The sequence below is a fragment of the Rhinopithecus bieti genome, unplaced genomic scaffold, assembly GCF_001698545.2.
Source record: "Rhinopithecus bieti isolate Rb0 unplaced genomic scaffold, ASM169854v2 scaffold_61117, whole genome shotgun sequence".
In the NCBI taxonomy this organism is placed as follows: Eukaryota; Metazoa; Chordata; class Mammalia; order Primates; family Cercopithecidae; genus Rhinopithecus; species Rhinopithecus bieti.
In genome coordinates, this window is record NW_016824934.1 from 510465 (window position 1) to 534495 (window position 24031).

Here is a 24031-nt window from a genome sequence, read left to right on the forward strand (position 1 = left end):
AACAAAAAAAAAAAAAGCCAGAAGGGATTTAACAGAGGTTGTGCTGAATCAATAGATTAATTTGGGGAATATGTCATGTTAACAACAGTGAGTCTTCCAGTGATGAACACAGGAGATCTTTCCATTTATTTAGGCCTATAATTTCCTCAAAAAATGTTTGAAAATTTTCAGTGAACAACTCTTGCAGTTCCTTTGCTAAATTTATTCCTAAGTATTTTATTCTTTTTGATGCTATTATAAATGAAACTGTCTTCTTAATTTCATTTTTAGATTTTTCATTGCTAGTGTACAATTTCTGTATGATGACCTTGTGCCCTGAAACCTTGCTAATAGACAAGCTTTAATTTGCGTGTGTGTGGATTCCTTAGGATTTTCTATATTTAAGATCATGTTATCAGAAAATAGGGATAGTTTTGCATCTTCCTTTACAAACTGGGTAACTTTTATTTTTTATTCTTCTCTAGTTGGCCTACTAGAACCTCCAGTACAGTGTTGAATATGAGTGACGAGAGTGGATTTCCTTGTCTTGTTCCTGTTTAGAGAGAAAGTTTTCAGTCTTTTACCATCAAGTATACTGTTGGCTATGCATTTTCCATTGAGGTTGAGAAATTTCCCTTCCATTCTTAGTTTCTTTTCACATAAAACAGCACTGGATTTTGTCAAATGCCTCTTCTGTATCTGCTTAATCACGTGGTTTTTGTTCTTTAGTCTATTCACATGGTATACTACATTACAACGGTCCTTCTCGTCTGCAGTTTTGCTTTCTGTGGTTTCAGTTACCTGTGGTACAGTACACTAAGGTATTTTGAGAGAGATCACATTCACTTAACTTTTATTATGGTCTATTGTTATAATTGTTATCTCTTATGATATCTAATTTATAAATTAAACTTTATCACAGGTATGTATGTATAGGAAAAAGCATAATCTAGAGTTTAGTACTAACCACGGTTTCAGGCATCCACTGGGGGTCTTGGAATACATCCTCCTCAAATTTGAGGAGGGGACTACTGTAATTGATTTTTGTAGGTTGAAAAATACATACTCTGTTTTAGAACTGTGTAAGTCATACAGAAGAACATTTAAAAGACTTATTGTAAATATAGAGCAAAATAACTAGCATGAAAGCCTACTTCCTACTTAAGACAGAAGAGTGTCCCTTAGATTTCTGTGTGATAGTATGAATGGTTCAAGGATATCTGTTTCAGGTATTGCTTTTTATGTTTTAGTATTTCATCCATATTTTCTGTTCCATCCACTATAAATAAAGTTAACGAGGAGACTGAAGTAGACAAAGAAATGAGAAAGAGGATATGACTAACAAACTGCATTATCGACTCCTAATTCACTGACAATAAATGCTAATATGAATCATTGATAGCAATCTTAATATGAGTAATACAAAAGGTCTTTAACAGGGCTAATGTATTTTGAAAAATTCATAGTAGTAATGGCAATAAAACATGTCCCTTTTTGGAAGGATGGATGGAAAACATTAGGTTGATGCAAAAGTAACCGCGGTTATTGCCATTAATAAGTAAAAAGGAGAGTAAAGACAGAAAAGGGTAAGTAGTAGTAAAGTTAAAAATGGAGAAATGATAATAGTTGTAATGAACCATGAAATGATGCTGTGGTCAACAATGGACCACATATTTAATGATCATCTCATATGATTATAATACCGTATTTTTACTGTACTTTTTCTATGTTTAGATATCCAAATAATTATTACTGTGTTACAACTGCCCACATACTCAGCATGGTAGCATACTCAGTATAGGAGCATGCTGTACAGTTTGTAGCCTAGGAATAATAGGCTATATCATACAGCCTAGGGGTGGAGTAGGCTATACATCTAGGTTTGCGCATGTATACGATATGATGTTCACACGACAATGAAATCCCCAAACAACAGATTTCTCAGAATGAATTCCTGTCATTAAGTAATGCATGATTTTAATCCCAGCTAAAATCCATCCTTCTCACAAGGGAAACACTTCCTGCTCCTGACCTCCTTCTCCATCAAGCCCTGAATATATGGTTGATAGGAACCTGGAATTAAACTGCAAACAACTCTTATCAAAATTTTTCTCTTCTATTCACAGAGTGTATAACTTTTTCTTTCCTTTCTTGCATGAAAAAGCTTTCATGTAGACTTGTTTAAGATACAGAAGAGGCTGGGTACAGTGGCTCACGCCTGTAATCTCAGCACTTTGGGAGGCCGAGGAAGATGGATCACTTGAGGTCAGGAGTTCGAGACCAGCCTGGCCAACAGGGTGAAACCCCATCTCTACTAAAAATACATCTGTAAAATGAGGATTATAACAGAACCTACCTGGATAACAGAACCTACTAAGATAATCAATGCTATGTAAATTATGCCAGGTACATGAGAAATACTCAATAAGACAGCCATTATTATGATTATGTGTAATCGATCCTTGTATTTCTAGTGCTTAATAAAACATCTACAATATATTAAGTAGATATGTCTAATGCCGAAAATGTTTACATAATACATTTCTCTGTATTTTAAAAATGCTTACTAGGTAGCAAAGTTTGAGAGATCTGTATGGTTTCAATACAAAAGACTAAGGAATCTGTAAAAACAAATTAAATATATACATGAATGCTTTCTCAAAAATGTTTCTTTACTGCAAGTTAAAATTAAGTTCATTTTACATGTGTGTTTTCCCTAACTTATCAGGAAAAACAATTAAGTCAAAAGTACAGATGTAGCCAGCTTAAGCACAGTTATATTCCTAAGAGGATGTGTACAAATCCAAGTTCTGCAAATCAAACCATATTTCGCATGCACTAAGGAAAAAATTACACTTAAAATCACTTCAACAGAGAATGCTTTCGTAAATTGCTTTTGTAAGTGAATACTTCTCCACATCCATTAAGTAGGTTGACTTATAAATTTTATCTTAGATTAGACTTTTATACAGCAGAAAATATAACCATTGATAATATTAAGTAACAGTGTTGATCATTATAGCTATGATTATTTATTTCCTCTAGCAAAGCAAACTAAATAGAAATGTTTCCTTCATAAAGTGTTAAAAAGGAAGATCCCAAGAAATGAAATTATTAGTATTATGAAATCAGAAAGAAAATAAAAGCACTTATATATATATTTATGTAGCCTTTTGTGGATATGTATGCATATATGTACTATGCACATGTAAAGCCCACACATAAAAAAAGAGAAAGAAAAAGAATCAGAATGCTTGTATCTGTATGGTAATTTAATAGGTGACTTTTACCNCAAAGTGCTGGGATTACAGGCTTGAGCCACCGCGCCCGGCCTGCTTTTATTTTCAAAATTTCTGCAGTGCACATGTATTACTGTTTAGGGTCTCAAAAAATAGTCTTTTCAAAAAAAAAAGAATCACTCATTTCTGATAGTTTCAATTTTACTAAAAAGTTGGACGAATCACCAGGCTTCACTCTCTGAAAGTCCTTTCATAGAAAATATTTCTTGGTTCATCTGGAACTAATGGCTTGAAGAAAGCAATATTGGTATTTCTGATAATCACTTTTATGATCTCCAGTATTCCTGATGGTCAAGCCACATTCCTACCTCTCTGACTCTACTGACATCATAAAGGCACTGCTCTACTTCCTGTAAGTGTAAAAGGTAAACTCTGTGACCTCAAGAGTAGTTATGCAATGCTCTTAGACAGAATTCCAGAAGTGTGTATCTCTTACAGGAAGATGCACAATTTTCTAGGCAAGAGTTGGCAACCTCAAAGGATTCCTCTTCACAATGGGAGTCTGTGCCTTTGGCTTCCACTGCAAAATACTTACTCTCAATTAGAGGCTTATCATACAGGTAAGAAATGGTTTGTGCAGCTTACTAACTGGAAAGCCTGACTTTCTAGTAAATACTCCACTCTGCAGGCAATGTATTAAGATCTAGCTTCTTTTCTCCTCTCCCTTTGCCAGACTTTTTACTTTAAGCCATATTTCAAGCATCTATAAACCAGAGGTTATTCTCCTTATTCTAGAAGACACAATGATATAGGAAAACAAACTATAATGTTTCTCCTAGAAATCATAAGAAAACACATGAAACAATTGTACTGGGTATTGTCCACTATCTTTAAGATTTTGAATCAAGATGCTTCTGGACAGTGACCATATTACAAAAGAAAATGCGACTCACTATTTAACCTCTTCCATTTCAATGTTTTGCGAGTGTCTGTTTTTTCAACTTTTGATGGAGTTTATTTGTAGCACTAACTCAACACACTAATACTTAGACTCCACAGCATCCAAAATACAGACACATTTAAATACTCAGAGTTGTTTTGTTTCCAGATCAACATAATTAATCATGAGGGAAATGCAAATCAAAATCAGAATGAGATGCCACTTCACATCCATTAGGATGGCTACTACCAAAAAAAAAAGATAACAAGTATTGGTAAAGACGTAAAGACACTGGAACTTGTGCATGGCTGATGGGAGTATAAAATGGTGCTGCTGCTGGGGAAGAAGTTTGTTCATTCCCCAAAAAGTTAAACATGGAATTACCATAATGATATACCCAAAAGAACTAAAATGACTCAGATAATTTGTACATTAATATTCACTGCAGCATTATTCATCATAGCCAAAAAGTGGAAACAACCTAAATGTCCATCAACAGATGAATTTGGATAAAGAAAATGTGGTAGCTCAACATCACCGATGATTAGAGAAATGCAAATCAAAACCACAATGAGATACCATCTCACACCAGTCAGAACGGCAATTACTAAAAAGTCAAGAAACAACAGATGCTGGTAAGGCTGTGGAGAAATAAGAGCACTTTTACACTGTTGGTGGGAATATAAACTAGTTCAACCATTGTGGAAGACAATGTGGTGATTCCTCAAGGATCCAGAACCAGAAATACCATTTGACCCAACAATGCCATTACTGGATATATACCCAAAGGAATAAAATCATTCAACTATAAGATACATGCAACATATGTTTATTGCAGCACTATTTACAATAGCAAAGACATGGAACCAAACCAAAATGGGCCGCATCAATGATAGACTGGATAAAGAAAATGTAGTAGCATATACACCATGGAATACTATGGCAGCCATAAAAATCGATGAGATGCATGTCCTTTGCAGGAACATGGAAGAGGCCTGGAAGGCGCAGCATCCTCAGCAAACTAACACAGGAACAGAAAAACCAAAACAGCTGGCATGTTCTCACTCATAATTGGGAATTGAACAGTGAGAACACATAGACACAGGAAGGGGAACAACACACACCAGGACCTGTTGGAGGCAGGAAGGGAGGGAGAACATCAGAACAAATAGCTAAGGCGTGTGGGGCTTAAAACCTAGATGACAGGCTGGGCGTGATGGCTCACGTCTGTAATTCCAACACTTTGGGAGGCCAAGGCGTGCAGATCACGAGGTCAGGAGTTCGAGACCAGCCTACCTAACATAGTGAAACCCTCTCTCTACCAAAAATACAATAATTAGCTGGGTGTGGTGGCACGTGCCTGTAGTCTCAGCTACTTGGGGGGCTGAGGCAGGAGAATCACTTGAACCCGGGAAGCAGAGGTTGCAGTGAGCTGAGATCACACCACTGTACTCCAGCCTGGGTGACAGAGTGAGACTTCATCTCAATTAAAAACAAACAAACAAAAAACCTAGATGACAGGTTGGTAGGTGCAGCAAACCACCATGGCATGCTTGTATCTGCGTAACAAACCTGCACATTCTACACATGTATCCTGGAGCTTAAAGTAAAATAAAAATTAAAAAAAGAAAATGTGGGATGTGTGTATACCGTGTATACTGATAAAACAACACACACACACACCCTACCCCCACCGCACAGTATGGATCAACCTTTCATATACTACATGAAAGAAGCCAATAACATAAGGACAAATATTGTACAATTCCATTTACATGAGGTATGAGACCAGGCAAATCCATAGAGACAGAAAGAACAGAGGTTACTAGGGGTGAGGGAGATGAGAGATGGGAGTTAGTGTTTAATGAGTACAGAGCTTCTGCTCGGGATGATGAAAATGTTCCAGAAAAGCACAGTGCTGATAAACGTTGTTGTGAATGCACATAATGCCACTGCATTGTGTATTCTTAAAAACAGCTAAAGTGGTAAATTAGAAAGAATATAACTGGCTGTTTAAAGAAAAATAACAATGTAGAGTGAGTTTACAACATACATGAAAGTAAAATGTGTAACAATAACAGCACATAAACTGGGAGGAGAGAAACAGAAGTGCACTATTATTAAGTTCTTAAACTTTAAGTGACATAGTGTAAGATCACTTGAGGGTAGACTGTGATAAGTTAAAGATACATACTATCTATCATACATACTATCATACATACTATCATACATAGTATCATACATACTAAAGCTATCACTAAAGTAAAAAAAATTTAAAAAAAACAAAGAAAGATGGTTAATCAGCCAACAAATGAGTGAAAATGGAACCATGAAATATCAACAATAAAAAATGTACCTTGATCCAAAGATTTCTAAGAAACTTCACGGTAAAGGGCAGGAAATATTTTTTATCATCCAGTGAAAGATTAGTTTATTAAAACCTACTCAGAAGCATAATTAAATCAATGAAAATGAATAGTAACAGCACTTACTGCCCAGACCGGTGATGTAAAACCCAGAATTGCAGCCTTAGCTCCATCAGCAACATAAGGAATAATATTTTCTCCCAGGCGTGTATCTCTGAACAACGCTCTAAGGATATTTAAAGCATGAACCTAAAACAAGAAGTTCAAAATTAGTTGTAGGTTGAAAACCATGGCAATTCTAAATCTACACGTATACAATAGCACAGCCTCAAAACAAAGAATTTACTGAATTACAAGCAATGGATAATTCACAAATGAAACAGCAGATGTAATAAAACACATCCAGTAACTGATAAACCATTTTACAAAAAATTAGTAAGATTCAAACAATGCTATAAAAAAGCTTGGTCCAATGCACATATGTAGAAGCCTGCACCTAAATACAGAGACATGTTATTTTCACACACACACGAAACATTTATTTTCTAAAATCTCTCAAACTTAGCCACAAATAAAGTCTCAACAAATGCCAAGTAATTAATAACTTATAGATTATGCTCTGATCACCATGGAATTAAGAAACTTAAAAAAAAAAAAAAACCTTTATTTTTTATTTTATTTTATTTTTTTAGATGGAGTTTCACTCTTGTCGCCCAGGCTGGAGTACAATGATGTGGTCTCGGCTCACTGCTACCTCCACCTCCCAGGTTCAAGCGATTCTCCTGCCTCAGCCTCCCGAGTAGCTGGGATTACAGGTGTGTGCCATCATGCCCGGCTAATTTTTGTATAATTAGTAGAGACAGAGTTTCAACATGTTGGCCAGGCTGGTGTTGAACTGCTGACCTCAGGTGATCCACCTGCATTGGCTTCCCAAAATGCTGGGATTATAGGCGTGAGCCACTGCACCTGGCCTAAAAAATGCTTTTAAAATTGGCACATTTTCAAACACATTAAACACTGGTCAAAATTTTTTTTTAATATTTTGAAGATGCTACCTACATGCCAATACTTGTAGGATGCAGTTTAAGTGAAATTAAAAAAAAAAAAATGTATATCTCAAATGCTTCTATTTTTTTAAATGACTAGAATGATTGTGGTAAGTGACCAATTAAGTCAACAGAAAGAGAACAATAAACTTGAAACACAGAAAGAAAATAAAAATTTAGGGCAGAAACTTTTAAAATAGCAAAGATACAACTAAGAGCATTAACAAACCCAAAAGCTGATTCTCTGAAACAGAAATAAACCTCTGACAAGACTAACTAAGAACAGAGGAGAGAAAGAAGGCACAAATAAATAAAAAATATTATGAAGGAGTTTGAAGCTACAGTGAGCTATGATAGCACCACTCCACTCCAGCCTGACTGACAGTACAAGATCCTGTCTCTAAAATAAAAAAATAATAATAATGTATGGTCTCATTTATGTAAAACTCAAAAAACAGAAAAAAATAAAACTAGAGGGTTGGAAGTTAGGCTAGTGGCTACTCTTGGAGAGAAGGGTGTGGACTGGAAGAGAGCAAGAGTGGGGCTTTCAGTTGCTAGAAATGTTCTGTTTCTTGATGACTGTACAAATGTGTTCACTTTGTGAAACTGTACTGAGGTACACATATGATTTGTACACTTGTCTGTATATGTACTATAATTCCATCAAAAGATGCATATTTAAAAAAATAGGACAGAAACAGCATGAAAAGGAAAACCACAGGCCAGTCTCACTCACAAAACCAGTGAGAGATGCAAGAATGCAAAGATAATATTAAATTGAAAAAAATCAATACAATTCATGACATCTGCAAATTCTAGAAGAAAATATATTTATCTCAAAAGATGCAAAAATATTCAATAAAATTCAATTTCCTTAATAAGATAATGGGTAGATTAAAAATTGCAGCAAATTGATCAGAAACAACCTAAGGATGCCTGTTATCTCTCTTTCTATACCAAACTGTACTACAGGTTCCAGGAGCAAAGTACAATAAAACTGTTTTAAAAAACTAAAATTAGAAAGTTAAAACAAACTTAGCATTATTTGTCAAAGACATAAAACAAATCCAAAAGAATTTAGAGATAAGTCATTTGGTGTATTACAGCAATTCTGATAGGCTGCTGAATACAAGCACGATAATAATCCAAAAATTAACTGCAATCTTCTCAAACAGCAACAGATAATATAATATTTTAAAAATACCATTCATAATTGCAAAAAAAATAAGACATTAGAAATAAATCTCAAAAATAATCTGTAATACTTTTATGGGCTGGGCATGGTGGCTCATGCCTGTGATCCCAGCACTCTGGGAAGCTGAAGCAGGTGGATCACCTAAGGTCAGGAGTTCAAAACCAGCCTGGCCAACATGACAAAACCCTGTCTCCACTAAAATAAAAAAATTAGCCAGGTGTGGTGGTGCATGCCTGTAATCCCAGCTACTCAGGAGGCTGAGGCAAGAGGGTTGCTTGAACCCAGGAGGCGGAGGTTGCAGTAAGCCGAGATCGTGCCATTGCACTCCAGCCTAGGCAACAAGAGCAAAACTCCCAAATAAATTAATACGTTTAAATTCTAACCAAAATTCCAAAAGGGTTTTTTATTGAGTTTAACAAGCTAATTTTAAATTTTTTATAGAAGAGCAATAGGCCAAACATAGCCAAAAAAAGATTCAACTTGCCAGATATTATAACTTTTTATAAAGACACAATAATTAAAATAGTGGTTTTAGGTTAGGTGTGGTGGCTCACGCCTGTAATCCCAGCACTTTGGGAGGCCCAGGTGGGCAGATCACTTGAGGTCAGGAGTTCAAGACCAGTGTGACCAACATGGTGAAACCCCATCTCTACTAAAAATACAAAAATTAGCCGGGCGTGGTGGCACAGGCCTGTAATCCCAGCTACTTAGGAGGCTGAGCGGGGAGAACAGCTTGAACCCAGGAGGTGAAGGTTGCAGTGAGCTGAGATCACACCACTGCACTCCAGCCTGGGTGACAGAGCAAGACTCCATCTCAAAAAATAAATAAATAAATAAATAAATAAAATAGTGGTTTTGCTCCAGGGATAGATTAATAGACCAATGAAAGGCAGCACAGAAACAGAACCACCTATCTATGAAAACACATAATAGAGGCAGTACAAATCAAGAAAAGGATGTATTATATCAGAAATGTCTCTGTATCAGTCATCCAAATGGCAAACATTAAATTATTTTATTTTATTTTACACTAACAAAGACAAATTACAGGTAACATAGACTTGCACGCACTCCAGCCTGGGTGACAGAGCAAGATCCTATCTGTGAAAAAATAATAATATGGTTTCCTTTACATAAAATTATGACAATTGTGACAAGTAAAACTTCAAAACTTTTAAAAGCAAATATAAAATATCTTTCTTGGTCGGGCGCGGTGGCTAACGCCTGTAATCCCAGCACTTTGGGAGGCCAAGGCGGGAGAATCACCTGAGGTAAGGAGTTCAAGACTAGCCCGGCCAACATGGCAAAACCCCGTCTCTACTAAAAATATGAAAATTAGCAGGGCATGGTGGCGGAAGTCTATAATTCCAGTTACTCAGGAGGCTGAGGCGGGAGAATCACTTGAACCTGGGAGGCGGAGGTTGCAGTGAGCCGAGATCGTATCACTGCCCTCCAGCCTAGGCCACAGAGTAAGACCTCGTTTTGGAAAAAAAGAAAAAGAAAAAAGAAAATATAAAATATCTTTCTGATCTTGGAGTGAATTTCTGAAATAAGATCCAAATGTACAACCCATAAAGGAGAAAGCTAACCTCTTCTATTTTATTAAAATTAAAAGTATCTATATAATAATAGAGACCACGAAGTAAAAGAGAAACCATAGGTTGGGAGAATATATATGTAATTCAAATAATCAAAAGAAATCAATATCAAGAAAATATTTCTGAAACAACAACAAAAATTCAGCTCCTACAAAACAAAAATGAAGGGACGAATAACCAATATCAAAGTAAGCAAAGTCTTTCAACAGACAACTCTCAGAAGTAAACCAAAAGGCTAATAAACATATGAAAAGATGTTAAAGCTAACTAGTAATAAGAGAAATGCAAAATGAAACTAGAAAACAGCATTTCACACTAAGCAGAATGTCAAAAACTGTAAAAGTCTGATAATACAAAGGTGTTGATAAGCAATGGAAAGTCTTATACTCTGCTGACAGGAATATTAGTTCAACCACTTTGGAGACAACACAATAGTACTGAATTCAATATGTGTGTACCCTACAACACTGCAATTCTTCTAGGTATATAACCTGGAGAAACACTCACATGTGTAAGGAGACACACAAGAATGTTTGTTTCAACATTGTTTCTAATACAAGAAAACTGGAAACAAAGCAAATGTCCATTCACAGAAGAAGGGATGAAATGAAATAGAATAAAATACTGTTCAGAAATGAAAGTGAACAGGGGCTGAACAGGAGCTTACTAACCTTAAAATATAATGTTGATTGACAAAACCAAAGTATAAAAAGTGTGAATAACAACATTCATGTAAAAGGAGATAAAAGTATGATGAAAATGCTTGGGAATGATAGTCACTAATTTGGGTTAGTGGTTATAGCTGAGGAGGAATAAAGGGGAACGAGATGTGGAAGAATCCACAGCATAACTAACAATCTCCGTAATGTTTAATTTCTTAAACTGGAATTGGTTTCAAATATGTTCATTATTCACTATATATTCCTGTATGCTGAAATATTTCAAAAGATACATAATAAAAATAATAAAGAAATGAACCATGGGAGGGGAGAAGGAAAGCAAATTATCAACTAAAAAAGCTTAGAAGACTGGTCACAGACAAAATTTTAAATCTCACCAATTTCATAAAATGATCACTAAAATGCCATCACTTTGAAGTACAGTAGGGCAATAATTATCCAGCACTCGTTAAAATCAACCCCACTATTTTAGATGTTCTTATAAAACAGCACAGGTTCAGCATCCCAAATCCAAAAATCTGAAATCAAAAAAGCTCCAAAATCCAAAACTTTTTTGAGCACCGACATGACATTCTAAGGAAATGCTCATTGGAGCATTTTAGATTTTCAGATTAGAGATGTTGACCCGTTCAGTATAATGCAAAAATGCCAAAAAAAAGAAGAAAAAAAAATCTGAAATCCGAAACCCTTCTGGTTCCCAGCATTTCAGATAACAGATACACAGCATCTACCTTTTTAACGTGATAGTTTAGGAAAACAGAACCAATTATATCTTTTCACATTTCACTGAAAATGTCTTGAAATTATCATTTTTGAACGGTGATTAACAACATTTTAGTCAATTTTTTAAAGAAATGAAGACATTTCATACCTACGGGCACTGGCCACGAGGTGCCATATGACTATGTTCCATGATTGTGGAAAAGAATCCCCATTCTTTTCCACAGTCCACATTCTGGCCTGTGGGCTCCCTTTAACACCTCCCACAGGCTCTAAAATAAAATCCTATGTACTTATTGTACTTGATTGTAAACTTCAGCTCTCAATCTGTTCCCTGACCTAGCATGGCTCTTTATAGTTGGGTAGGAGTGTCCTACTATAGGCTGGGCACGGTGGCTCACACCTGTAATCCTAGCACTTTGGAAGTCCAAGGCAGGCAGATCCCTGAGGTCGGGAGTTCGAGACCAACCTGGCCAACAGGTGATTGGGCCTGGTCTTGAACTCCCAACCTCAGGTGATTTGCCAGGTGTGGTGGCCCACGCCTGTAATCCCAGATACTGGGGAGGCTGAGGCATGGGAATTGCTTGAACCCAGGAGGCAGAGGTTGCAGTGAGCCAAGATCGCACCACTGCACTCCAGCCTGGGCAACAGAGTGAGACTGTCTCAAAACACAAACGAAAAAAGGAGTGTCCTACTATAAAGCATTAACTGAGGAAGCCCAGACTATAATGTACAAGCAGTACTTGACAGGTATTAATACTGACTCCCTAGTGGTGAAGCGAAGCTATGAGGAGCGCTTTAACTTCATACATACAGGTAGTGACTAAAAGGAACTAAATGTGAACATCCCAAAAGTTAGATACCATATTTAAAGGAAATTTTCAATGGCCGAGTTACAAAATGTACATCAACTCAAAGAAGCACACATGAAATTCTAAAGTGCTAGCATATACACTTTCAAATTTGTGGATGCAATAGTATTATAAAATAGCTTATATAAGCTTGATGTTTTCACCAGAGTTTAAAAATTGTTTGTTTTGATTAATATATTCAACTACAGCAATGGTTTATTGTGTGGATGGTAAAGACAAAAAATAAAAAATAAAAACTATTCAAACAAGCTTCAAATGTCTGTCCAACGTTCAAGAGTTCATCTCCAACAAATAATTTTTGTTAAAAAATAAAGCAAAGATTTAAAACCACTGCAGGAGGCTGAGACAGGATAACTGCTTGAACCCAGAAGGCAGAGGTTGTAGTGAGCTGAGATCACGCCACTGCACTCCAGCCTGGGTAACAAGAGCAAAACTCCATCTCGAAAAAAGAGAAAAACAAAACGAAAAAAACAACACTGGAGGGTTTGTGTATTTCCATGATTACCTGGGGGACCGTGCTCTGTAAGTCATCTGTAGGCCCAGTCAAAGAGATTAACTCTTTCATTGTTATTTTCAACAAATCCATTTTGCCTTTCTTTGGTTCAGATGCCAACAGTGCCTATGAAAAAAGAATGTAAAAATTAACAGGGTTCTTAGTTTACATACATTTTTTGCTGCTTCCCTGGATCAATTCCAAAATGCAAAATCCCCTTAATAAAAATATGTGGTTATCAAAGAAAGTTAATTAAGCCATGTGGCCCTGGACAGGTGGTTTAGCCTCACAGTTTAACCTACAGATTCTTCATCTCTAAATTTTGGTGAAGGTGAAATCATGTCATCTCTAAGGTCACTTCCAGTTTGCTCATTAAATTTTACAATTCTAAAAGGCTAAAACTTATTGACAACTCCTTAAGAACCCTAAGTAGGTGGCAGTTCTCAGACACAATAAACAAACCAGTTTTAGTAACAAATTTATCTAATAAGAAAATTCTCTTCACTTAAAAAACAAAAAATCTCTGGATTAAATTTCTTGTAAGAATGTTAAGGCTCCCTGGAGATGAAGCAGTTAGTTAATTCTTCACCAAAGAATCATTACTTGGAGGACTAATCAAAGTATCTGAAACTCCATGGAACAAAAAGAAATACTGCAAACACCAAAGAGGTCCTATATTTAAAATTTTCAGTAGCTTACTTACTTACTTCGTATCTAACACTTTGCCGACGTCCAATAAATATAAAATAGGGTAAAATAGGGTATTAAGTCACGTGAGGCAATAAAAAGGAACGAGGTACTAACATATATTACAACATGGATGAACTCTGAAAACATCATGCTAAGTGAAAGAAGTGAAAGAAGCCACACACAAAAAATCATACACTGTATGATTCCATATATATGAAATGTCCAGGATGGGCAAATGTATAGAGCTGGAAGGTAGATTAGTGATTGCCTAGGGCTGAGTGGCAGGGGTAGAGAGAAATGGGAAGTAACTGCTGAGTATGGGAAGTTTCATGGGTTGATGTTCTAAAACTAAATAATGGTTATACAGCTAGCTCTGTGAACATACTGAAAACCACTGAATGGTACACTTTAAAAGGGTGAATATATAGTATGTGAATTACAACTCAATAAAGCTGTTTAAAAAAATCACTTTAGTCACATTCTCAGACTCCCTTCCTCCATGTCTACTTTTCATGTTTGTAGCTACTGGCTCTCAAAAGTGAAAGTTTCAAGTTCGTCAGCTTCTTCTGAAGCATTTCAAATTTACAGAAGAGGAAAATAAAGACATACAAAAAAAAGTTTGGTTTAGAAGACATTTCTCATAGTTTATTTATGCTCAGATAACATATTTTTTAAATGACTGTTCAAAAAAACTCTGTCTATATTGAAAATAATTTTTAATCTGTCTACGCAAAAGGTAAACTCACAAACTAAGTAGGCAGTTCTTTTCCGTAGCTAACACTATGCAGATTTCCACCAAAACAGGAATATAACTTTATTAGCAAGTCATGCTAAGAGAAATGAAGACTTAAGCAGATTTTTTTTTTTAATTTAGACTTTATTCAACTAAAATAAAGTGGAAAGCTACATTCAATTACTAAAATGTCTTCAGGGAACCATGGCGTTTTTCTCCCAAAGAGCTGGGTAAAGTTTTGGCATTCTTGCCAAGGCTAAGGTAAGAAAGTACACCTTCTGATTACTCATTATGACCAATATTTAGTACAAGTTGGGCACCAGAGCTGAAAGAAGCACACTGCACAAATATGCAGTGAGACCTTGATCCTGTCTTAACATTGGACCTCAGACAGACAAATGACATGTAAAAACACAAGGTCAGAGTGAATTACAGGCAGGAGAATGAAACACACTGATCCAGAATGGGTCAGATCAAAGAAAAGTTGATTTCTGAAGGTCACCAAAATCCGTACAGGAGAACTACTTCAATGATCTCTGTCAACAACCTCTGCAACTGATGCCCACTGTCACCAAAAAAATCATAAAGGGATTTTAGGAATTTGAGGGAGGAGTAAGAAAGAGAAGGAAAAAATGTAGGGGCACGAAAAAAAACAGAGACTTCATTCCATTTATTTTCAGGGCTTTTATTATACCACCACATTCCTGGATTTAATCTTACTATGCATTAAACAAAGGCCTTTCGGGATGGGGTCTGATTTAGTATTGTGAAGACACTGGTTTTCATTCTTTGGGTTCATGAAGGTAACAGTCTTAATTTCTAAATAAAATATTTTCCCATCAATAGCCATATCTAAATGTGCTGATATGAAGCAATCTTTAAGGTATAATACTAGTGAAATCAAAGAGCAAGCAGTGTGCACATTTTCATATGTGTTTAAAGGGAAAACGGACTCACACACACATATTCTCATATGCAGAGAGGTTCAGGAGTTAGGCTGCCTGGGCTCAAGTCTTAACTCAGTTCTTACTGTCTCTGTGGCCTTTGGCAAGTCACTTAACATACCTAAACCCCAGTTTCTTCCTCTAGAATATACAGATGATAATAGGGTACAGGGAAGGAGTTAATGAGGTAATGTATATGAAATAACCACTGATAAATGTCAGCTACTATTATGATTATGATTATTTTATGGATGGATGTTTTATAGGAGAATTGAAAAGAAAATGTTAACACTGGTTGCCTACAGAGAGTACTGAAGGTCTTGAGATGAAAGGAAGACTTTTTTTTTTTTTTAAATACAGTGGGGTGGTGGGGCAACACGTACACTTCCTGGAAGTGAGCAATGACTGTGCCACAGTCTGCTACTTAATACACAGACAGAAACGTATACCACCCTCTGTTGATACTACAAGATTGACCTTTTAGAGGGTTTGTTCCAAGAACAGATCTTGTCACAGGAACACACCGTCCCCACATTAAAACAAAGCCACAAATGCTATGGTGCTGAAAAGACAGAAATGTTCTTTATGTAATATGCTCACTCACATGTCAAACAGGTTAGGATACACTATCATCAAAGACAAATATAAACAAACAGCTAGGGTCCTACAGACAAGTACCTGTATATAGAAAGGAATTCCAGCACTGCGCCTTGTAGCACAGAGTTTAGATGAAGGATCACTGCATTTAATTTCCTCTAAAACACTCCATAGCCACTGCTCCGGTAGCTTTTGCAGACTCACATTTGGGCACCTAAAAGGTATATATAATCAAACATTCAGAATTGGGTATCAAAGTTGAAAGTACAAACTATTGATGTACATTTACACTGTTAAGAAAATAATAAACATCCTTATACTGAGAGGGGATGAAACTAAAAAATGTCTCATATTTTTCACCTACTTTCCTCTTTATTATGGGTCTTAAGATCTAAAGATTTCATTTCTAACAACTGCAGTGTTTAAAGCATATGTCTTGTCCGTAAAATAAATTTTAATATGTGGGCTTGCATCCACACTCAAAATATTCAGGAAAAGGTTGATCATGGTCTCACAGATATTTCATACTATACAACTCAAGATTTCCAACAAAGAGAATATAAGTTTATCGTTTACTATAATTTATGTTGTTTATAGGGATCACACATATTCAAAGAAAACACACTTTAAACTGTATTTTAGCAATCATTTTCATCGCTCTCAAAATGAGGCCTACCACAAATAAAAGTTTTAACCAGATCCTCTGGAGAATTAAAGCAATGTATCTGGGAAGAGGCATAATAAACATTTTGAGGCTATTTGAACATTACATCAGTGAGCTTCTGCATTATCACATTAAGCATTATCTTACAGTGCTCAAGAACATTTAATTTTTATAAAATTTTTCAATATATGCCCTACTAGACTGTATAACACTGCCCAAGGAATAACATACTCAGTGGTAGGTAGACAAAATTATCTTAGCAAGATAGTACCTGGTTTTAACTGAAATTAATATATGAAAATTTGCAGATAAAGTCCAAAGGAAAAACACGTTTTTAAGTTGAGAAAGAAAAGTTGCAGAAAGATAACTGATTTCTAATTGACAGTGAATCTCTTAGGAACACATTTGGGATTTTTTTTTTTCTTTATTCTAGTTTGGCGTAAAATAGATAATTTCAGTTAGTGACTAAACATTCTAAATAGCAACTCAGATTCAGCTGTATGTTTCACATAGAACAAAATAAATAAATATTACTACTTTAAAGGAGGCATTTTTTAAAGTTTGACATGGACCTAAAAAATATTATTTCAGCCATAAATGTTACAATTACATCTCCCTACTCCTAGCAGGCTCTGTGATTCTAAAGATTTCCTTTTAGCATATCTTAAAATCCATCACCTCACCCTTGCTTCTTCAACACTCCTGCCCTCAGCCACCAAAACCAGCTATCAAAACTCCCAACCTAGATTGAAGAGATTCAGAGACATAACAACAAAATACAGTGTGTGAACCTTGTTTAGATCCTGATTTGAGCAAATGAAATGTAAAACAGACACTGTCAAGTAACAGAGGAAATTTATATACATACTAGATATTAGATAACACCAAGAAATTATAAAATGTGCCATTGAACTGTGAACATGGAACAAAGGGTTCATATTTTTAGAGATGCATACTGAGTACATAGGAATAAAAATCACAAATCGGGGATGTGTTTTAGAATACTTCAGCAAACAATAATAAAAAGGAATAGATGAAGCAGTTGTGACTCAACTTTGATCACTATTGAATTTGGATGATGGGTAAAGGCGGTTTATTATTCTCTCTACTTTTAAATATATGTGATATACATACATACAAATACACACATTTGGAATTTTCATAATAAAATAATTGCCCCACACTTTTGTATTTTTAAGGATTGAGGTTACTTCCCAATCACTGGATTTTATATCTTTTTAAATTAAGATAAATGTCTTGTGTTTTGTGAAATAACTTACCTACTTTATTAGTAATATTGCCAGCTTGATATAATCCTCACACAGTTGCCCAATCAAAAACTGAAATTCAAATTTCTAAGAGTAATTACTTAAGTGCTAATGATATAGATTACTGCTTGCTTTTGTTCCTTCTTCACTGTAAAAAAAAGAAAAAATGGGCCAGGTGAGCGCGGTGGCTCACATCTGTAATCCCAGTACTTTGGGAGGCTGGGGCAGGAGGATCACATGAGGTCAGGAGTTCAAGTCCACCTTGGCCAACATGATGAAACTCTATTTCTACTAAAAATATAAAAATTAGCCACGCATGGTACTAGGCGCCTGTAATCCCAGCTACGCAGGAGGCTGAGGCAGGAGAATCGCTTGAACTCGCAAGGCAGAGACTGCAGGGAGCCAAGATGGTGCCACTGCACTCTAGCCTGGGTGACAGAGCAAGACTCCATCTCAAAAAAAAAAAAAAAAAAAAAAAAAAAATTAAAGCAAAAACCTTTTTTTTTTTGGTGATTTAGCTACCCAAGAAGCAGCTGGAATTATAGAGGTGAATAAGGTAAAGAGTACTTAATCTAATATCTGGGTTTAATTTATACTTGTATTTTCTTCCTAGAACCATGGGCAAGTTAAAACCAGCTGATAGATAATGCTACAGCCTAAGGTCAAGTCTCCTGTAGGGGATTCGATACGTAGGAAAAACTAAGGGGAAGAAGGAACTGCAGGACGTGAGAGGTACTTTCCTATTTCCTTAATTTCCTAAGTGTGTTGAAATATAAATACACTAAATACTAGTTCAATAATGCTCCTCAACTGTCAGTAGGCCTCCCCTGGGCCTCCCTGCATGAGCCCACAGTGTCTCTGGCAAAACCAACCACTCCAAGAAGGCAGGCAGGTCTGGAATGAGAGTGGAACCCCTCACTATGCATCACCCTTCCTTGCATGAACTTTCAATGGCTCTTGACTATTAACCAAATCATTTAACTCCTCTTCTAACTTGATCAAACTCTCCCAGCTTGAAAGGTTGCCTATGACCTGGACCCAACCCTCCTACTTAAATCTAACCTTAACTTTTCCAAGTTCCTACACAAACTCCTCTGGTCTAGTAAGATTGTTTTTTGCTGGTTCTCATACTAACATACAACACACACACACCACAAACACACACAACTCATACTCCCAACTAAGCATTTGTTTATGGTCTCCACACATATCCGTATTCATCCAAATGATGAAACTTCCTCCAAATACTGCATCTCACGAGGACTTTTCCTTTCTCTAAACTTCTAATTAACTTGAAGCAACTACTAGGTATTAGGCATACATGGGATCAGTACAGTGTCATGGAAGGGCTGGAATCTGAACTAGACTTTGAAGGATGTGTAGGTCGAATGGTGGAAGGCCCATATACGAGAGCTGAGGAAGTAAAAGATGAGATGACTGGGGAAAGAGCTAGGTCAGGGCCCCAGAGGCAACTCCCTAATTTAGATACTTGGCTAGTATAACTGTAAACAGTTCACTGGGCCTATTTATTCCCTTGAGTATTACATACTAAGAACCAAATGCTTCTTGTTAATTTGCGGAACTTGAAAACAGAGGCCAGAAAAATGCTCTACAAGGTCAAGGCTGGCAAACTGCCATCGATAGAGCCCTCTTTGCCCACTGCACCATTTCCTAAGTGTGTTGAAATATAAACACACTAAATACTAGTTCAATATTAGCTCCTGACCCAGGAACCTCAGGAGCTCTGGGAAACGCTCAAGGCACCAGCTCCTACCATCTAGTCCGAACCTTCTTATTCTGCTCTGGAATTCCCCAGCATCAAACCAGCTTTTCTACAGAATTCTTTACTTGTCTGGTTTCCAATGTGAACTTTGCCACTGGATCCTATTCCTCTGATTCCCTTGCTTCTTAGCTCTGCACCTCTCCCAGGCAAGTACTGCCTTCAAAGCCATACAAGGGAATTTGGTCCAATAATGGAACTCCCACACTCCCTTTTTACTAAAATGAAACATACTACATTTTAGACAAAATCTACTTACAAGTTTTTTGTTTTGTTTTGTTTTGTTTTGTTTTTGAGACAAAGTTTCACTCTTTTTGCCCAGGCTGGAGTGCAATGGCGCGATCTTGCCTCACAGCAACCTCCGCCTCCTGAGTTCAAGTGATTCCCCTGCCTCAGCCTCCCGAGTAGCAGGAGTTACAGGCATGCGCCACCACGGCCGGCTAATTCTGTATTTTTAGTAGAGATGGGGTTTCTCCATGTTGGTCAGGCTGATCTCGAACTCCCAACCTCAGGTGATCCGCCCACCTCGGCCTCCCGAAGTGCTGGGATTACAGGTGTTAGCCACCACACCCGGCCACAAGTTTTATTTAAACTATCATATTGGAAATATACTTCCCTGCCACAAAGGAAAGAAAAACAAGTATTTGTTGAATGTCTATTACATGTCTGGCACAGCATCAGGTTTTTCGCAGCTGCTCTTACTTCATTCTTAGAACAAACTATGAGAAAGTTATTTTTCCCAACTAATAGATGAGAAGGAATACATCACAGTGGTTAGGAACACAGATTATGGATCAACGTTATCTGGTTTAGAATCCTTTCTCTGCTACCTAGTAACTGTACGATCCAAGGCAATTTACTAAATTTCTCCATTTTCTCACTTTGCTGTTTTATAAAATGAAGGTTTTTGGAAGGATTGAGTTTGTTCTTATGTCTAATAAGTTATTAATGGCCATTTTCTAAAATCATCTGTTATTATGAGAAAAGCAAGTATTAAAAGAGTTTCAAGTGAAATAATAGAGATGAAATAGCTGAGTTTCCATTTTGACAGGACATCCCCCTACAATGCAAGTTAATATTAACAATATGTAAAATATACAAATAGAAACCCCAAAACAAGCTGAGTCCAAAAACAAGATAATCATCTGGGTAAAAAATGAAGAGAAATGCAAAGCAGTGAGTATGCTGATACCAGAGACCCACAGGGTTACAGATTTAGAAGCACTAGTGGCAGCCAAAGAATTTCAGCAGCCTCATCTCTTTTGAAAAGAATCTGAAAAAGAGCTAGCTACTGCCAGAGCTGCCTGAGGCTGTAGCAGTAGGAAAAGCCATGGGCACAGGGAGCCTCTGAATCAGGCTGACTACTAACTCAGTGACTAGATCTACGATATCCCCAATTTCACTGTGAGGTGGGAGACCCAAAATGCCACTACCTAATCTAGTTCCTCTGATAAGAGAGGAAAGAACCTAGAAAGAGATCAATAAAGAAAACAAAAGGCTCCCATCATAGCCAGCAAGCCAAAATTCAAAATATAGAAATAAATTTTATATTAAGAAAGACAATCTAAAAAAAAAAATCAGTAATAAGAACACAGTTTCACTCCATATGAAACTAATTTTATGGAGCAGTCTGACAAAGACCTTAAAATAACTATATTTGGGATACTGAAGTGATAAATAAGAGAATAATTTCTATTTAAGAAGTGTGAACTGGGCATGGTGGCTCACATCTGTAGTCTCAGCAACTCAGGAGGCTGAGACGGGAAGATCACTTGAGCCCAGGAATTCAAGGCTACAGTGAGTTATGATGGCACCACTAGACTCCAGTGTGGATGACACAGTGAGACTCTGTCCCTTAAAATAAATAAATAAATAAAGAGCAAGAAATCATGAAAAGCAAGTCGTACTGAAATAAGAACAGGCATGTATAAAAATAAAAAAGATTAGAAATATCAGAAATAAAAGTATACTCTCAGCCAAGCATGGTGGCTCACACCTGTAATCCCAGCACTTTGGAAGGATGAGGCAGGCAGATCACTTGAGCTCAGGAGTTTGAGACCAGCCTGGGCAACATGGTGAAACCCTGTCTCTACAAAAAAATACAAAAATTAGCTGGGCATGGTGGCACTTGCCTGTAGTCCCAGCTACTTGGGAGGCTGAAGTGGGAGGATGGCTTGAGCCTAAGAGGCAGAGGTTACAGTGAGCTGAGATCATGCCAAGGTACTCCAGCCTAGGTGACAGAGTGAGACCCTGTCTTAAAAACATATATCTATTTTTTAATATACATATATATATACACATACATACACACACACACATACATACATACACACACACACATATAAAACAGATGAGATGAATTCTAAAGAATTAGTGACTTAGAAGACAGTTTTCTGGGAAATTTACCCAAAACAGTATACAGAATGAAAAAAACCATAAAGTGTGTGTGTGTGTGTACACATACAATAGTTCCACACCGGGACATAGCAGAGCAAAATTGTGATTAATAAAAAAATGTAAAAGCCACAGGAGATTTAAAGAAAAAAAATTGGAAATCTACAAAGGAACATCAATTATACCAAACACAAGTTTCTCACTGGCAATAACAAAAGCACTGAAGGAAAATAACTGTCCACCAGAATTGTATACCCCATTAAAGTATACTCAAAAGCATAGGTAAGAAAAAGACAGTCTAAAATACACAAAGAGTAAGTCTGCCTTCTGGAGACTCTCCTCAAAAGAAATTCTAAAGGATGTACTTCAACAAAGTACACCCACAGTAGTTTCAATGGGGTGTCTACTAGATTTGCCAAACTTGCCCCAAACTAAACTCCTGATCTTCCTTCAAAAACCTACTCTACCCACAGTCTTGCCCATCCTAATAACAAATCGATCTCTTCAGGGGCTCAAGCCAAAAAGTTTGTAGTTATGCTCTCTCTCTCAAATAGCAAATCTAATCTATCAACAGACCTTGCCTGCTCTATCTTCACGTTACATCCAGATTCCGATCACATTTTACTTCCTCCACCACTTTCCAAGTCATCACTATCTCTTTTCTGTAGTATAGCAATATTGTAACTAATCGGTCTTTCTGTTTTCACTATTATAGTCTATTATCAACACAGCAGTAAGAGTAATCCTTTTAAAAGACCAGATCATGTCACTCCTCTGTTCACAAACACGCCAATGGCTCCCCCTTTTATCAGAGTAAAAGCCAAAAGCTCTTACACAATGTCTTAGGCTGTCTAGTCCTTGTAACTTCTCTGATCTCATCTACAACTCTTTCCCATGCTTACACTACTCCAGTCATAAACGATTTACCTGATGCTCCTTAAATACCTACCCCAAGTCCAAGCCTCTCAGGACTTTTTCACCTGACATTCTCTCTGCCGTGAATGCTCTTCCTCGAGGTATTTATATTGTGGTTGTACAAGTGCTAATTTTTGTATTCACTATACCTTCCAGTACATGCAAATATCTCACACTAATGTTTAAAAATTGGGTAAATTAAGGGGTAGACGAGAGGGAAGCTAAATAATTTGCTCAAGGTTACATAACATTTACGTGGCAGAGAGAATTAAAATGTATATTGACACCAAAGCCCTTGCCTAATAAAAAGGCATTATTTCAGTGTGCCTGCCCTAAATGCTCAGATCTGGCTCATGATGAAGATGCTATCAACTCTCTATTATTTGTTTTAGTGAATTTCACTATTTTATTTTTTAAAGAGATCTATCAGGTACCTAGTGGTTGCTTTGTACTCTGCTATGTCCTAAAAACAGAACCATAGAATAAAAATTCCAAAGGGCACATAATTTACAAAATGTTTTCATGTGGCTTTGGAATGTATTACCAGAGAATATTATTTTTAAGATATTATCTTCCTGATCATGTTTTATTCAGGTTACTTTTATTTCATTCCCTGAACATCTACCATTGGGGTGGGGGTTAAAGTATTAATAGTTCTAAATGAACTGGGTGACATGAATGGAGAGCTAGCTAGAAAATTAAAATACTCTACAGAAAAGCCACTCAGTGGATAACCTCTTTGGGACTGACTTGAATTGAATTGCGTCTCATTTGTTTTCGAGGTACCCCCACTCCCTTAGGGAACTGGGGAAGTTTATTACTACTAATAAACTGTTTTCTTATATTAACTGAATGATTCATGGTAGCCTAAAGAAATGACTTCACCTGCAAATACAAAGCAATTCATTTCACATTCAA

The 24031-nt window shown here is 36.6% G+C and overlaps 1 protein-coding gene and 1 long non-coding RNA gene across 2 annotated transcripts in view; one reads left to right on the plus strand and one right to left on the minus strand.

Moving 5' to 3' along the window:
* Positions 1–24031, minus strand: part of THADA (THADA armadillo repeat containing) — a 349278-nt gene that overhangs the window by 249499 nt on the left and 75748 nt on the right. Inside the window, exons 24-26 of the mRNA XM_017862713.1 lie at positions 16174–16306; positions 13141–13254; positions 6651–6773 (exon numbers count right to left, since the gene is read on the minus strand). Coding sequence (XP_017718202.1) covers positions 6651–6773; positions 13141–13254; positions 16174–16306 — 370 coding nt within the window. The remainder of the gene's footprint in view (positions 1–6650; positions 6774–13140; positions 13255–16173; positions 16307–24031) is intronic.
* Positions 18647–24031, plus strand: part of LOC108522496 (uncharacterized) — a 42104-nt gene continuing 36719 nt past the window's right edge. The window contains exon 1 of the long non-coding RNA XR_001883490.1: positions 18647–18756. This is a non-coding gene — a long non-coding RNA (uncharacterized LOC108522496). The remainder of the gene's footprint in view (positions 18757–24031) is intronic.